General features: G+C 39.9%; 1 protein-coding gene across 1 annotated transcript; it reads right to left on the bottom strand.

Annotated features, from left to right (window-relative positions):
* Positions 1–762: 762 nt before the first annotated feature.
* naprt (nicotinate phosphoribosyltransferase) lies at positions 763–16,298 on the bottom strand. The gene is made up of 13 exons (XM_022200731.2): positions 14,851–16,298; positions 12,552–12,679; positions 12,364–12,446; positions 10,398–10,528; positions 8,667–8,782; positions 7,627–7,823; positions 5,881–6,021; positions 5,309–5,393; positions 5,158–5,238; positions 4,973–5,075; positions 3,211–3,368; positions 2,620–2,727; positions 763–2,475 (listed from the first exon to the last, which is right to left on the bottom strand). Exons 1-13 carry the CDS (start codon positions 15,095–15,097, stop codon positions 2,389–2,391), a joined length of 1,665 nt encoding a protein of 554 aa, XP_022056423.2. The 5' UTR covers positions 15,098–16,298; the 3' UTR covers positions 763–2,388.
* Between the last annotated feature and the right edge of the window lie 111 nt (positions 16,299–16,409).

Raw genomic sequence — 16,409 nt, 5'->3', positions numbered from 1 at the left:
TGGTGAGACCAGCCATGTTGTTTGGTCTGGAGACAGTGTCCCTGAGGAAAAGACAGGAGGCAGAGCTGGAGGTAGCAGAACTGAAGATGCTGAGGTTCTCTTTGGGAGTGACCAGGATGGATAGGATCAGGAATGAGTACATCAGAGGGACAGCACATGTTAGAGGCTTTGGAGATCAAGTCAGAGAGGCCAGACTGAGATGGTTTGGACATGTCCAGAGGAGAGAGAGTGAATATATTGGTAGAAGGATGCTGAGTTTCCCACTGCCCGGCAGGAGGCCTAGAGGAAAACCAAAGAGGAGATTTATGGATGTGGTTAAAGAGGACATGAAGGTAGTTGGTGTGAGAGAAGAGGATGCAGAAGACAGGGTTAGATGGAGGCAATTGATTCGCTGTGGCGACCCCTGAAGGGAAAATCCGAAAGGAAAAGAAGAAGAAGAGTACAAACAGGTATAGCGTTTGAATTGGCTTGCATTGTTGTCAGGAAATGTTTCTTATATTACCAGTGGAGGGCGCCAAAGTCAAAAAGTTTGAGGCTTCATGTCCTCCAACGGTAAATGATGAAACCCCTTTATTCACTAAAAATAATCTTTCTCTTTCCTAAAATGGCTTTAAGGCAACTTTATACCATACCTTCCTCTAGAGTATGTAGATCTAGAAAGTCTTTGCTTCTTTCTCACGCCACCACTTGCTGCAGTACGAGCACATCAGCTCACCTAAAGCTGCGCAAACAACGTAAAACTAAATGCAAACAAACTTCATCTTCATTGCAGAAAGTCTTTAATACAAACATCTGCAGAAAACAACATACTGTGAAATCATGACCAAATTTAATATATGTTATTGAGGAAAAAATGGTCAAAATAAAGAATATTGGAGGTAATTTAGGTTTAAATTTATTGTCAAAGCACTGCACTGGATGGATGGACTTCTTTTAGCTTCCAGCAGCTACAGAGTCAGATATTTTTCTGAAGAGCTGGAGAAGACCAAATCTGAGCTTAAAGGACTTAAATTCATCTGCTTAATGTAAACCCAAATCCTAATGAATGATAATCTGGCTCTGTAGCTGCTGGAAGCTAAAAGAAGTCCATCCATCCATTCTCTATACACTGCTTTATCCTCACTAGGGTCGCTGGAGCCTATCCCAGCTGACTCAGGCTAAGGCAGGGGACACCCTGGACAGGTCACCAGTCTATCGCAGGGCTACATATAGAGACAAACAATCACACTCACATTCACACCTACAGACAATTTAGAGTAACCAATTAACCTCAGCATATTTTTGGACTGTGGGAGGAAGCCGGAGTGCCCGGAGAAAACCCACGCATGCACAGGGAGAACATGCAAACTCCATGCAGAAAGATCCCAGGCCCACCCCGGCATTTGAACCAGGGATCTTCTTGCTGCAAGGCGAAAGTGCTAACCACTACGTCCACTGTGCAGCCCCTAAAAGAAGTCACAGATCTTTATTATCCTTCATGGATTCATCAGAATCTAGCCTACCTTCAATCATTTCATGCATGCTAATTTAAAAAGTGTTGATTTCGGCAGCTTCAGTTAAAAAAAATTACCACCATTCGCAAAGAATAAAACCCCAAGATGAGTATGAAGGGAAAAAAAAACTAAATACTGCAAGGGCAAAGTTCCTCAGCTTCGAAACAGACCACTGCAATTTCAAAAGGATCAGTTTTATAAATTCTTACAATTTTTCATACATGTATATGTGAGGTATACACATGTAGGTATGTTCATATACCTACATATAAGGCTGTTTTACTACAAAGTTTACAGATAGTACTCATACTTTCCGGTTTCCAGACACATCTCACTGCTCTAATCAATACACAGTTTAACTGAGCATTAACTTCAAGCGGGTCATCTCCATGTCATCTGCTCAAGAAGGTCCTATGGTGTGAATGAAAACTCGAGAAAATACTAATGATTGCACTTATTCAGACTACTGTAAACAAGAGGAAACATAACAGACTTGGATTCATTTTTTGATAAGTATTAGTACGTAGTTTCAAATATTTCAAAATAAAATTGGGTTGCACTTGTATCTTTTGATTTGTAGCAGTACAGCTTCAGTTTTTTGTCTAGCTTCCAGCTAAAAAAAAAAAAACACATCTGATTGCATAAAGACTTCGTCATAATTATTTCTAACTGTTCCTGTAGGGCTGTCCAGCATACCAAATTCCCATTTTATCTCTGTTTTACAGATAGTAGATCTGACAGAGTCAGACCACAACACAGCTGTGATCACCTGTATTTGGAGAGTAGGGCGTTGACACTGCTGGTGTTCATGAGGACCATGCTCTACAAACACATCCACTTCTTTTACTGTGAGGCACTTTAGAAAACAGTGTCAAGAAAAACAAACAGGATAACTTTAGTTGGCTAAGAGAAAGTTGCTGCCGTGGCTGCTGCCTCTTTGGATCTCTGTGATCAAGTTGTGGAGTTTCTCTGACAGTGCCACCTGGTGGGAGAGAAGGCCACAGGCTAGGTAAAGAAATCCTTCAGCTGAGCAGAGTATAGCCAATGAAAGTCAGTTTTGGGATGATAGAGAAAGTCTCAGTTGCTCTGTACATTAACATTCAATACAGATTGTATTGAGACTCACTGTGTAAGAGTCTGGCTCCTGCAGCCTCTTATGTCGAGGGTGCAGAGCCTGCAGGGAGCTCTGGACCTTTGCTCTAGTTTCTGCAGCGCTGCACAGAGACTGTGTGACCTAGAAAATGTGGGACACACTGTCAGAAAGACAAAACTCCTCCACAGTATAGTGTTGCAAAAAGGTCTTGTTTTGTACTGTTCAGTGCCCTCAAGAATACAGAGTAAACTGGTGTTTGTAAATGCGTTTCTACATGTTGTTTAAGACTGTATTGATCATTGTGTTGATGTCGATGTTGTTGCTGTCATTGTATATCTTTTTATTAGTGTTATGTTATTAATGAGATCTAAATGCAATATTGTACATGCTGGAATCCCTCTTAAGATACTGAGGATCATAGAAGCTGTGTTTTATCCTTTATTCCTTTGAAACAGGTGGATCATGATGAATCAAATCATCTTATTAAAATCCGTCTAAATGTAAGTAAATCCAAGTTGTCATTGCTTTTTCCATAAAAATCAGTCTGCTGCACAATTCAGTACCGACTAGTGTTTGTTATATTATGCAGACAGCAGCCTTTGAGCATTCCTGGTCCATCCTCACCTGTCCTTTAGTGAACACTTCCTGACGCAGACATGTGACCTGAGCCGGAGTGACGGAGACAGCAGAGTTATCACACCCCTGAGGGTAACAGCTCAGGGGCAGTCCAGCCTCTGGTGGAGGCTCCACCGTCAGACACAGCAGGTCCAGAAACGGATGGCCTGCAGAAGAGGAACAAGTAGGAAACAACAATTTTTGTCTCATGACTGTTGGTCACTAAGGGCTTCATGGTTGTGCCGAAAACAAAAAAAAAACAGCTACAAAAAGACTAAGAATGACCATGAATGGACATATAACGAAATGGTGTCCAAAAGACCTACAAAAAGCCAAATAAACTGTTAAATTGGGCGCAAAACAACCACAGAGTAGCATAAAACCATAACAAAAAGACTAAAAATGACCACAAATTAATGCAAAATAACCAGAAACTGACAAAAATGACTATAAAAGTGTACAAAACCAACATAAAATGATGCAAAACAATCTCAAAAGAAGTTCCAGATCTATTAAACACCACAAAGAGAACAAATGACCATGAATTGACATACAGTAAACCAAAATGTGAAAAAAGGACTACAAAAAGATTTAAAAAACCCACAAAGTAGCACCAGAGCAGAAAATGCATGATGTTGTTTGTATTTGCATGTTCCATAAAAGACAAGCCTCAGGATGCATGTACATTGTGGTTGTCAAGCCCTGTGCAGCCCACAACAGCCCAAGAGTCAACAAAGCCCAAGTTCAAGCTGGACTTTAGCTCAGCTTAAACCAAAAATTAGCATCATGAATGCTGATGTGGATAAAATCTTCTCTTATGTAATCTTTGATGTACTCTGGAAAAAAGTGAATGAATCCTCTGAAAAAATGTTTTTTTAAATGACAGGCAAAAAAGTGAATGACAGCAGGGATTTCACTTCCCAACAAGGAACCAAGATTTATCATTTTAAATCATGTGACTAAAGGGTCCAAGCAGAATGAGCAGCATATAAAGTTAAATCCAACTTTATTCAAATTCATGCTGAATTTTTATAGTTAATTTCCATTTGACCAGTGAGACCTTATGGCTGGAACAGACATAACCAAATGCCAAAAAAACAGTAAGACACCGTGTTCCAAATGTTGAACATAAGGATATATTTGAATGAATATAATTAATTATAGTATTTATTTATTGTCAATTTTAATAAAAATATCACATCCAAAACCGTTCATTATTCATCTTAGGGAATGCAATGGTATAGGGGTAGAGTTATATCAATCATTTTATAGGGTTATGAATAATTTTGAACAAGGGAGTTTTAGTGAAGATGGAAAAAATATAATGCCGAATGACCTAATTCATTAAGGGCTTTGGAAGAATACCATAAACATGATTCCCCAGGAATACAGAGCCAAGCTATTGAGATGTTTTTGTTGTAAGTACCTAAATAAATAAATGTGGTGGTCATAACCCATTCAAAGAGGATTCTGGTTGTGACTATTCCAGCACATTACATGCCAGAGAAACCAAGCTACTTTGTCTCATTGATTCAAAGATCATATAACAATCTAGCATTTCCATAAAGCAGTCTTGCTTATTAAATGTCAAGACTGCCAGCTGGATAAGTGCACCAGAGATGACCATCATCGTAACAGCATTGTAAAATATTATATATTATCAGATGACCCAGTCATAATTAGTATACAAGCTCAATAATACAAAGTGCCATGCTGCAGTTCTTGGGATGGTAACATTGTGGTGAAGCAGGTAGTACACATCACTTCTCACCGTCAGCATCTACTAGCCGGTAGACAGCTTTTCTGCCAGGAACAGTGCTTTTCTCCGGGTCCTCACTGATCTTCATCCTGGGCCTTCCTCTCACCTCCACCAGCTGGTCACAAAGATATTAACATGTTGGCATGACTGGAGGAGTGACACACTACTGAGGGTGCGCTTTACTTTGATCAGATTACCTTATACACACAGCCCAGAGACGGTTGTTTTGTGCAAGTGACCAGATGTGTTCCAACACCGACCACGCTGATCTCATTCTCCTGAAACAAAGAAATGACAGAATGAGCTACTGAGTCATCCTGAATAATCCTGCACATTCACTCCCTTTACCTTCTTGTTCAGTTCGGCCAGGCTTTGCTCTGAGATGTTGTTGGTCCCAACGATGATCAGAGAATCAAAAGCAGGAATGGAGAAACTGCAGAGATGAAGCGAACAAAAAGAAAAAGGAACAATGAAAAATTAGACATGCACTACAAATTTGTGAAGGAGTCAAATCATATCTACAATTCTTAGAGACATACTCACAGGCACCTCACTGAGTTTCTGTGTTTCATGGTTAGTTTCTGTGGCAGACCATTCTTTGATCTTTATTATTGCTGGGTAATGGCATTTTTGTAGAAGGACAAAATCTACTCTTATGATGATCCAATGTGGGAGTATTGTGTGTTGTATGCTTCTTTGGTTCAATATGAGTTGTGTACATATATGCCATTTGTATTGTGTATGTGTATTCCTGTATGCATTGTCTGTGTATTCTGTAATTCTGATTTGTACGTACTGTGTGTACATACTGCATTTTGATGTTGTCACAAATGAAATTATAAAGACCCCAGGAAGAATAGCTGCTGTCCTGCAAAAGCTAATAGGGGATCTTAATTGAACACACAAACAAACACACTCACTGCTCCCTGCAGAGTCTGAAGACACGGCGGACATCGACAGACTGCTTGCAGAGGTCCCCGCTGTCCAGACGAACTCCTACAGGCCTGTGGCCCAGCTCACACAGTGCTAAAGCCACAGCACAGAAATTCAGCAGGCCGCTACTGAAATCATACAGATATATACACATTAGATGAATATGAGACAAATGGAAAGAAATGTACTCCATCTTGAGTTCCAGACAAATGTCCACTCTGATGTAAACTATATCTGACTGCTGACAATAGATACATGTGTCTCTGGTCTAATCTTGTTTGTGCTGAGGAGGCCAGGCTGACCCTAGGGCCTTGAAGCTCACAAGAAGCCTTATCTTGTCCCTTGAATACTCACATAAATAAATCAGCTGAGGTCTAAAGTGCCTCTTTAGTGGAACAGTTAAGAGATAAAATTATGACAGATGGATCTGCCCATTTCTGTCTCCTCTGCTGGGAATGTATGATAGACAAATGTCCTCAAAAGATGGAGTGTAATTTAGTATTTTAGGCTGTTGTCATAGGAATGCATTAGCTCCATTTGTGTACATATGGCTTATCGTTATAAATGACTGATGGACTTGCTCTTTTTGAAGAACATCTGCTGTTTCGTGGAATTTTTTGTGTGTTCACGTATTTGAGAAAGTGAGGGGAAGGTGCAGGATGAAAACCTGTGTGGATGACAACTGATGGGAAAACACTCTATGGGATAGTGGTATTTTTCTTATTTTCTCACAATTACAAATTAAACATTCGCTGCTCTAAGAAGAATGGGTATTAAATGAATGAAAATACTCATTAATAAGTACTAATTGTAAAGGTTTTCTGAAACAAAAAACATAGTTTCTCCACTAAACTATTTGCTCAGTGTGCTCTAGTGACATCTACTGGTAAAAATAATGTGGAATTCCTGCCGCTGTACCTGATAAGATGAAGTTCATCACTACACTAAAACTACAATACACTGTCATTCACGCAAGTCTAGTTTTTGATGCTCAGACAGGACAGGACTTCAAAACTAAATAATCTTGTAATTAAAAAAAAACAAGGGCTCTTTCTCATCTGTCTTATACTTCTTTGAAAATGATAAATCATGTACATAGTGATAAGCCACAATATTAAAACTAACAGGTAAAGTGATTAACGTCAATCATCTCATTACAACACAATGTTCTGCTGGGAAACCTTTGGTCCTGTCATGCATATGGATGTTACTGTGACACGCACCATCTACATAAACATTACTGTGGACCATTTACAGCCCCTCATGGCAGTAACACTCCCAGCTGTCAGAAGCTTCCCACAGCAGGACACTGTGCTCTGCCATACCACAAAAACTGCTCAGAAACAGCTAAACGAACATTACAAAGAGTGCAGGACTCCAGACTCCACGGATTCCAGTCTGATTCTTGGAATGTGTTGGAACAAGCCTGATCCACAGAGACCTCAACCAACAACCCACTGGACCCAAAGGATTCATTACCAACATACCAGAGTCAGACACCACAGGACAACCCCAGAGATCCAGTGTCCACGGCCAAACTGAGCCATTTTGGTGACATAAGGAGAACCTACACAATATTGTAATGCTGTGACTGATCAGTGTGTGAACAAGGGCAATATTTAATTTTGGTTGTTTAATTTAACATAAAATCATATATAACTACAAAAATTTCAATAAACTCCAAGATGTATTGCATCTTGGGGGAACATGACATAGTATTATATAGAAGTTACCAGCCAACACTGTAGCTGTCAATCACAGGGAGGAAGTTCTGCGGATAAGCGACAGCGTAAGACAAGAAAGCAGCCAACTCGCCCTCCCGGATCTTCTCAGGCTCTGCTCCCAGAAGCTCACAGACACGACTCAACCAGCTTTTTGTTAGAGAAATGACATCGACCGGCTCTGGATCCCCGTTCACTGCTACGAGGGTCTAAATGATGAGAAACAAGAGATATTAGACACTACATGGCTGCATTGTTGAGAACTATTGTATGCCCACAATTACAGTAGCAACAACATTACCTTTATGACAGCATCTTCCTGGCTCTAATGATTATATTTCTTAACTATGGATGTAACTGACACGTTCTCTCAATTAGTTATTGACTCTGAAGCATTTGAAAACAGTGCAAAAGTGGCAATTTTCCAAAATGGTGTTCTCAAATAATGTACTCAAACTGCTTCTTTTGTCCAACCAATAGTAAAACGTTTTAATGTCAAAATGATTTAAAACAAGGAAAAGCAGCAAAATGCACATTTGAAAAAAACATTTATAACAATCAGTTACAAACACATACTACTGTTCAAAAGTTTAGGGTCACCCAGACAATTTCATGTTTTCTGTGAAAATTCACACTTTTATTCATGTGGGAACATAATTACACAAGGGTTTTATAATCATCAATTAACCTTTCAAGACCATTAGCTAATACAATGTAGCATTAGAACACAGGAGTGATGGTTGCTGGAAATGTTCCTCTGTATCCCTATGGAGATAATCCATTAAAAATCAGTCGTTTACAGCTAGAATAGTCATTTAGCACATTAACAATGTCTAGACTGTATTTCTGATTCATTTAATGATATCTTCATTTAAAAAATGCTTTTCTTTAAAAAAATAAAAATAAGGACATTTAAGTGACCCCAAATTTTTGAATGGTAGTGTATGTATAGATAATGAGTAACAACAGCCTAAGTACATCCAATTTGCAATTAATGAGCTAAAATCCCTGGTCTCTTATTCAGATGTTCTGAGGAGACAACACATACTCACTTGTGGCCACACCTCCTCCAGGGAGGTAAAGGACGTGACGTATGAGTGTGCCATGGTCCCTGTGACGGGGATCCCAAACAGAAAACCAGCCTGAACGTTACTGGTGAGATCAAACCCTGAAAGAAGCGCTCCAGTGTAAGTCTGTGCACCGGGAATGTAACAAAATCATTTTCTACAGGTTCAGTTCAATTATTTCTTGCTTATTTGTTGTCATCTAGTAACTATTACATATTGTTTAACTAGGTGACAATCTTTTTCTGACACTGTAAAGAACAGAATGCCGATATATATGTGATGTTTGGCAGGTAAAGTGAGAGTTACTGTAGTCCTCAGAGAAAAAGTCTGAATCTTCCTTACAGATATCAGCAAAATTCATACCTCACTTAGTCTATATGTACATTTTTGTTTTACAGTGACTTAAGATTCAAAACATGTTGGGTTTGAAAGGCATTTTTACTTAAAAACAAAAAGAAAACAAAACCCCTAACTGACAACAGGAAACCGGACCACATTATACCTGTCCACAAATCATGCACTGGCTTCCTGTCAGTCAAAGGAGAGAGTTCAAAATCTGACTCCTGGTCTACAAAGCACTGAATGGTCTTTGATCAAAATACATCCTGGACTTATTATCTTCATATGAAACATCCAGAGCCCTCAGGTGATCAGGGACAGGTTTACTGTGTGTTTCCAGAACCAGGACCAAAAATAGTGAAACACCATTCAGCTATTATGCTCCTCACCTGTGGAACAAACTTCCTGAACACCTGAGGTCTGCTCAAACTGTCGGCTCTATAAAATCAGGCCTGAAAACCAGATTGTTTACTGCGGCTTCTCTTAGATGCTCAATCTATTTTCTTGTCTTTTAATGCACTTGTATGATGTTAATGCCTAATTGTATGTTTTATTTCTATAATTTTAATATGTGCTTACCTTTAAATCATTTTTCTGAATGTATTTCTTTAAAGCACCTTCAGTTGCCTTGTGTATGCACTGTGCTATACAAATAAACTTGCCTTCCCTTTTGTCACAGCCACAAACTGTAAAACCAACACAATGTTCTTCTCTCTGACAGTTGTTGAAGCAATCATTTGTAACATGCCATTTTATTGAAAACCTAACCACAGCTAAGCTCTGGATGGTGATATTTCATCAAAATTGCATTATTTTACATGTCTCATGTCTCAAAAATGAACCTGTAAAAACATATTATTTGCTTATTGCCACAATTTTGAAGCTATTATTGACTCAGCTGTGACCAGCAGTCACTGACATCAATTCATAGACTTTTCAGCTGAACTGCAGGCTATGTTTACATGGAAAGAATTTAAAAATGTAAGTAGTAAAGTATTTATGAATCACCATTTTCTTCCAGTATTTGTATCACCCGGGGAACTCAGAAAAAACGTACATATTGATTCCTGATATTTTTTGTTTGTTTGTTTCAAATTTTTGTCAAATAAATAATCAAAGATGTTCAACTTTCATTTTTCTTTTTTGCAATTCATGGAATTATAACTGTGTCATACTGCACAAAAGATGTTTTTCTTTACTTCTAGCCATAGTTGTGCTGTTTCCTTAGAGGTGTGGGACATGACAGCAGTGTGACAGCAATATGACAGCAGCAAAAAAACACACCCACAATCTGTTGGGCTAGTGAGGGTTAAGTGGCAAGCATCTATACAGAGGCTTGACAGTGTGTCAGAATAAAGACTCTTTGACAGCATTCACCTCCGATGTGTGTGTATCGTGAAGCGGTGAGTCCTCCATCTGGTCCCTGAGCCCTCCTGAGGCCCATCTCCAGCAGCTTCCTCCTGGGGCCTGCAGCCAGGCGGAAACGGGCGGCGTTGCTGCACACTAAACTGATAACAGGGAAGAAGGAGGACACAACAGCAGCAGGTTGTTTCTTAACTTCAGACAGAGGCAAATACACAGAAGTATAAAATGCAAAAAGCTGTAGTTGGGTAACTGAAGATGGAAGAGTGCAGAGACCCTGAAACATAGAGATCAAGGGGACTCAGGCAGAAGGAATACAAAGCAGAAGGTAAATCACTGGAAACATGCTTCATTTTAAATTTATCATTTTGAAACCCTTTTAAAATATTGGCCTAAGTAATTATTTCAGGTCTTTTAGAAAACACAAAAAAATGAACCACACGACACTGAAGTTGACCTAAGCCATTAAAGCTGCTGTCCGGAGTTTGAATCGCAGCGTCTCCCAAAACGCTGTTGGTCCCTCCCTCCGTCTGATTTCGCCCCTTTATTTGTGCACGCGTGCAGTACCTGAGAGTGGTGTCCGGAGTGCTGCAGTATCTTGCCTGTTTTGCTGTTTTCCCCTCTTCTACATTTAGTACATTTAGTAAATAATAAAGGAATTACGTTAGAATGCTGTATTGAGTCTAACTTGTCCTAATACCAAAATAACATGAATCTGCTAGGACGAACGAGTAAAGTTTCAATATGTGATTACACTCGTGTATCCCTCTCGATGACGTTGTTTATCAAACTTAGTGCATTTACGCATGTATATGTGTTACATTGTTTATTTATTTCTATCTAGAGTTCAGAATTGCATGACTCCTCTGACGAAGAGTATGTCCCAGACGCCCCAACATCTTCCTCCAGAGGTCGGACATCTAAACGAAGCCGTCAGGCGGGCTATGGAGGCCGTGGTCGGGGAGCGACGCGAGCACCCCGAGCCAAAAAACGTCCTGCAGTCTCTTGGCCTGACAAGCCGTGGGATTGCTAACTTTTCTGGAAGTTGCTGAGCCCTGATGCTCTCTCCTCCACAAGCAAAACAAATGTGCGCGCGGTTGCGTAGTGCGTAGCTCGCCCACCTCTGCATGGGCTTGCTTGCTGTGTGCGTAACCGTTGATTGACAGCATGACAAAGCTGGAGCTCGAACTTGATTGGTCGGCAGCGACCGGCGCTTTTTGGAATAACATGGGGGTCTATGAGAGGAAGGTGGAGCTCAGGAATAAATTTTCATATCGCGTCATACTAACATTATATTATAGTATCGAACTAGACTAACACATTTAAGCTTTGTGAAAAAATGATACATAAATTGAAAACAAACGGAAACTCCAGACAGCAGCTTTAAACTACAGGACTAGAATAGCATGATTTATTTAACTGAGGATATAGGGGATTTTACCAGAGGTGACAGCATCATGAGGAGATGATTGAGACCAAACAATAAATTTCATGAAAATATGACTTAGGCCATTATTTTAGGAAGGTGATGAAACTCTTGTGTGTAAAGGCTTACTCTCATTTTAGGAAACAGAACTTATCTAAATCTTTAATTACTTGAAAAAAATCTTGACTTTCTCTCTAAATTTACCTTTGAGTCTCTTTACGTCTAAAAAAAAAACTTCTGTCACATTGTCAGTATCACAACATGTATTTTTTCACATTTTTATTCTTCCGATTGTTTATTACAGTGGTTACAGCATATGGTACTTTCATTAAATTAAACATTGCAACCAATAAATGTGTATTTTATGGCTGTACCATTTCATGAAAATCAGATATTCTAAACCTCTTCTGCAACAGTTTATACAAACTTTCTCAAAATTAATTCTCACATATTTAGTATTTCTGGATAGTTATTTATCTCAAGTCTGCAGGAAACTAATGTAAGTTAGAGAAACATCCTCTGAGCTGACAGAAACATGTCCGTGTGTATTCTTACCTAGCATAGTTTACAAGACACAGTAAACTGGTCTCAAGCAGTTGAACCACAGCCAGTGGACCAGCCACCTCCATCAGAGGCACCTGCAGGTGTTAGACACACGCAGCAGCAGTTACTCCATCTGAGCGTCTACAGACCCTGACTGTGACCTCTGACCCTCAGTTTCACCCTGAAGCCCTGCAGCTCACCCTGGCAAACACCACGGTGCCCTCTGGGACGGAGCGGACTGTTACACCCGAACAGTCGAGGCCTCGGAGGAACTGGAAGAAGGCTGGGTCAGTGGCCGGAGGCAGGACCGAACGCAGGAACTCAACATCTGGAACCATGAATACACAGTGTTAATCACAACAGCTAGAGCACTGTCAGTAAGACCAGCAACAGAGGACATCCATATATTCATCTTGACATGTGTTCTAACACATCCTCCATATGTCTTCCTGTCTCACAGCACATATACAAATACAGTAACTCAACTAATCGAATAACCTTCTTTCATCTAGCAGATGTCTGTGTTGTAACTGGGATGAAGGTTAGAAGCTCAGGTATGAATGGCACCAACACCATTAATGTAGCGTGTTTAAAACACCCAAGTTTTACTTCTGATAGGCTTTGTGAAAAGTAATAAGTACATTTATTCAAGCATTACACAGAAATAATTACTTGCACTAAACTTTACTGAGAATGTTATGCTACTTTATGTAACAGGGTCAGTGGTGCAGCAGTGGTTGTGGGTTAAATATATATATATATTGTGGTGTTAGTAATATATAATATACCATATATATCTTGTTTTATTATTCTTTTATTCTATTTCTAGAATAAAAAATGCAAAACCATTTAAGAACGGGAGAGTAAACTTATAAGTAGAATTATATTACATTTAAACACACAAATTACAACAGCACAATCTCGTTTACCTCTCTCTCAGAATGTACAAACGAAAGGGGAGAGGTAAGGCAGGAAAAACTCATTTATAGGACGGCATGGGGTCGAAATAGAATAGAGTAGTAAAAGAAACAGTCCTGCATGAATAAATGGCCCTTGTGAGTGATATCATGTACTGAATTACACATTAACTTCCAGGCATTTACTTAACACCTAAAAACTCACGTCTCTGTTTGAAAGTTACACATTTAAAAGTTTTTTCATGATAATAATCTCTAAGCTCTATGAAGTCAGTGCCTTTCTCTTCATCCACTCCTCCCCACGGCTGCAGCTTCAGCACACCAGCTCCCCCATGACTCTGCTTAAACACTTTAAAACTACTCTACCCCATACATTAAAAGTTATCATTCTGGAATAATTCAGTCATGCATTTTCAAACCAGAACTGGTTTCTGGTTTGAAAATTCCGAAGAAGAATCACAATACAAAAAGTCCCACCCTGCAAATAGACAGGGTTGATTCCTGAGATATGTTATGAATATCTCTGAATCTGTGGTTTTTCATACAGTCAGTACTCAGTCATGGTGTGACTGCTTATTTGTCTTCTGGCATATAAAAACTCTATATGAACATTTAAACTATTTCTTATAGTGTAAGTCTGAATCCTTTACAAAGCTGATGGGGAATTTTAAAGCTCATCAATTTGCACTCCACTACATTTATTTGCCAGCTATGATTATTTGTTAGAGTGGAGACACAAACCAAACGATCTGTGTACAGTTTAGCAAATGATGATCTGTCTTCAGTTAATCTAGTAAACAATGTCTAATTTAGCAACAATGGGCTTGACAGTAAAATGTTTCTTCTCTGCTATTTCTGCATGTGCAGAGGTGGGATGGGTATACTGAGGAGTTCCACTTTCAAACAACTGTAAATGTATTTTGGTGAAAATACTGTTTTACTTGTAGCTGAGTAAAGTTCTGAGGGCAGCTTCAGTGTGTAATAGAGCACCTCTGGATTGTGTGTCTCTTTAAGCACACTGACTGAAACACTGAGCAACAGGTCTGATCACTTCTTCTGCCAGATGTAGGTTTAACTACAGTGGACTTCCTTTTAGAGAGCTACATGTGCTTTTGCAGAATAATTTTGACCTGACAATCTACAGTTATGAAATATGATGTGAATCAGTTGTCACTGAGTAAGCTTACGGCAGCTACATGTGTATATGGTGATTCATCAGTAATAACTAGTGTAACGACGTGAAGGGTTCATTCAGTCCATTCCACACAATGAGTGCTTTTTAAAAAGAAACTTGACCACATGCCGCTGATTACTGCACACGAGAGATTACAGATTATTCCTGAGTGTTACGCTTCGGATCTGCATGTTGACGTTTACTGGTAGGCCTATGAACATTTCCTAAACAATGTCATGTGTGTTTGCGTGCCGAAGTATTGCGCAACCAACTGTGGGAGGTGTGGAGGACAGCAGGAATGTTACCATGATCCGATTGATTACTCAACCCCACGTTACTTAAAGGTTAATCAGTTCTGATTAATAGTACTAATGTGAAAAAAAATGAAGTCCTAATCGAACTCCTTACCTTCGTCCGAGAAGCGAAAGCTGCGCAGGAACAGCAGACAGTCGTGCAGACCTGCAAACAGCGAGAATCCTCCGCCAAAGGGGTTGTCCCTGAAGAAGAGCTCGAACACGGCGGGCTCCTGGTGCCGGCCGGCCCGCCAGTACGCGTACGCCATGGTGAACTGGTAGAGGTCGGTGAGCAGCGGCGGGACCCGCTCCCGGACAGAGCGCTCCATAAGCCCACATGTGTTTCTGGACGGTGCTGCCATTTTAACCAAGCCCTGGCTCCAGGTTCACTGATGCTGAGATCTCTGGGACTTGAAGTTCTCTAGAGGGGAGCGCTAGAGGACCCTCCGACACGCAGCTCACAGCAAGCAGCAGCTCTGGCGTACAGCTGCACCGGTTTCACATGACACTCTGCTCATGTTCATTTATAATGTTATCCAGAGGCGTTGTTAGGATCTGGACACACCGGGAGTAAAATCTTTGACCTAAGAAGTGCACCAATTTCAAGTTATTTTCGAATATAAAATGTAAAACACTGTGATCTTGGCAAAGTTGGGTCCTCCAGTTTCTGTCTGTTCAGCCTATGTTCCTCCACATTATTATCACAGTGAGTGCAGGACAGACCAGTGCTTCTCTATGAGCCTTAGAATTACAGGTTGTTTTTTAAGTTTGAGAACTACAGAGCTTAGACTGAAGTTGTCCGTCAGGCAACCATGGGGTTACATTGATCTATCTATTAAGAAAGCAATACCCGTTTTACTACAATAGTTATGTGACAATCACTGCTGGTTTGTCTTTTAGTAACATTACTCAAAAACAGGCTAACGGATTTCAGTCAAATTTTCAGGGGAGGTCAGAAATGACACAAGGAGCAAGTGGTTAGATTTTGGCAGTGATGCAGCTTATAGTTTGGATCCATGAATTTGTTAAAGATTTCTGTACCACTGCCAGATGTGTCACTGTAACTGTGACAACAACTGAACACTACGTCAGCTGCCTGTGATCCTACTACAAATGGACCGCTGCGGACCACAAATTTTTTGAAAGATTTCATCCATAGGAAATCATGTGACTGAGCAGCCTTGGTGGAGTACTGCGCTCTCTGAGTGCTTTTCTTGTTTCTTATTAGAAGTCTTGTCTTGTGTATGAATTGTGCTATACAAACACTTTTCTTTCATCTTTGTCCACCTGCTCATGCTTTACCTGACCTTCACCTTTTTTAAAAACTAATTACCAAAGCTGTAGTTCTGCTTTAGTGAATTAGTTAACTTGCTATCACCATAAACCAGCGAGTCCTGAAAACAGTTGACCTAAAATGTAGGCTACTTGCATTTTTGATATCATCTCATTTTCAAGGACTTTAATGCCTAGTTGACTGACACATGAAGAGATCCTGGGCAGTTTTTTGAGACCCGCTGTTATTTATTGAAAATGTGGTTCTATAGTTTTGGATGCTCAGACATAACAACACCAAGATGCATTTTAATAACTCTGTGATACCCTTTTCATTTTCCAGAGAATGTTATCTAAGGACTGATGGTGATTTCTGACAAAAATTCACTATTTGTTAGCAAC

Source organism: Acanthochromis polyacanthus, chromosome 4 (assembly GCF_021347895.1).
Source record: "Acanthochromis polyacanthus isolate Apoly-LR-REF ecotype Palm Island chromosome 4, KAUST_Apoly_ChrSc, whole genome shotgun sequence".
In the NCBI taxonomy this organism is placed as follows: domain Eukaryota; kingdom Metazoa; phylum Chordata; class Actinopteri; family Pomacentridae; genus Acanthochromis; species Acanthochromis polyacanthus.
The sequence above is the reverse complement of the archived record's forward strand: the minus strand, read 5'-3'. Positions and strand labels throughout refer to the sequence as shown.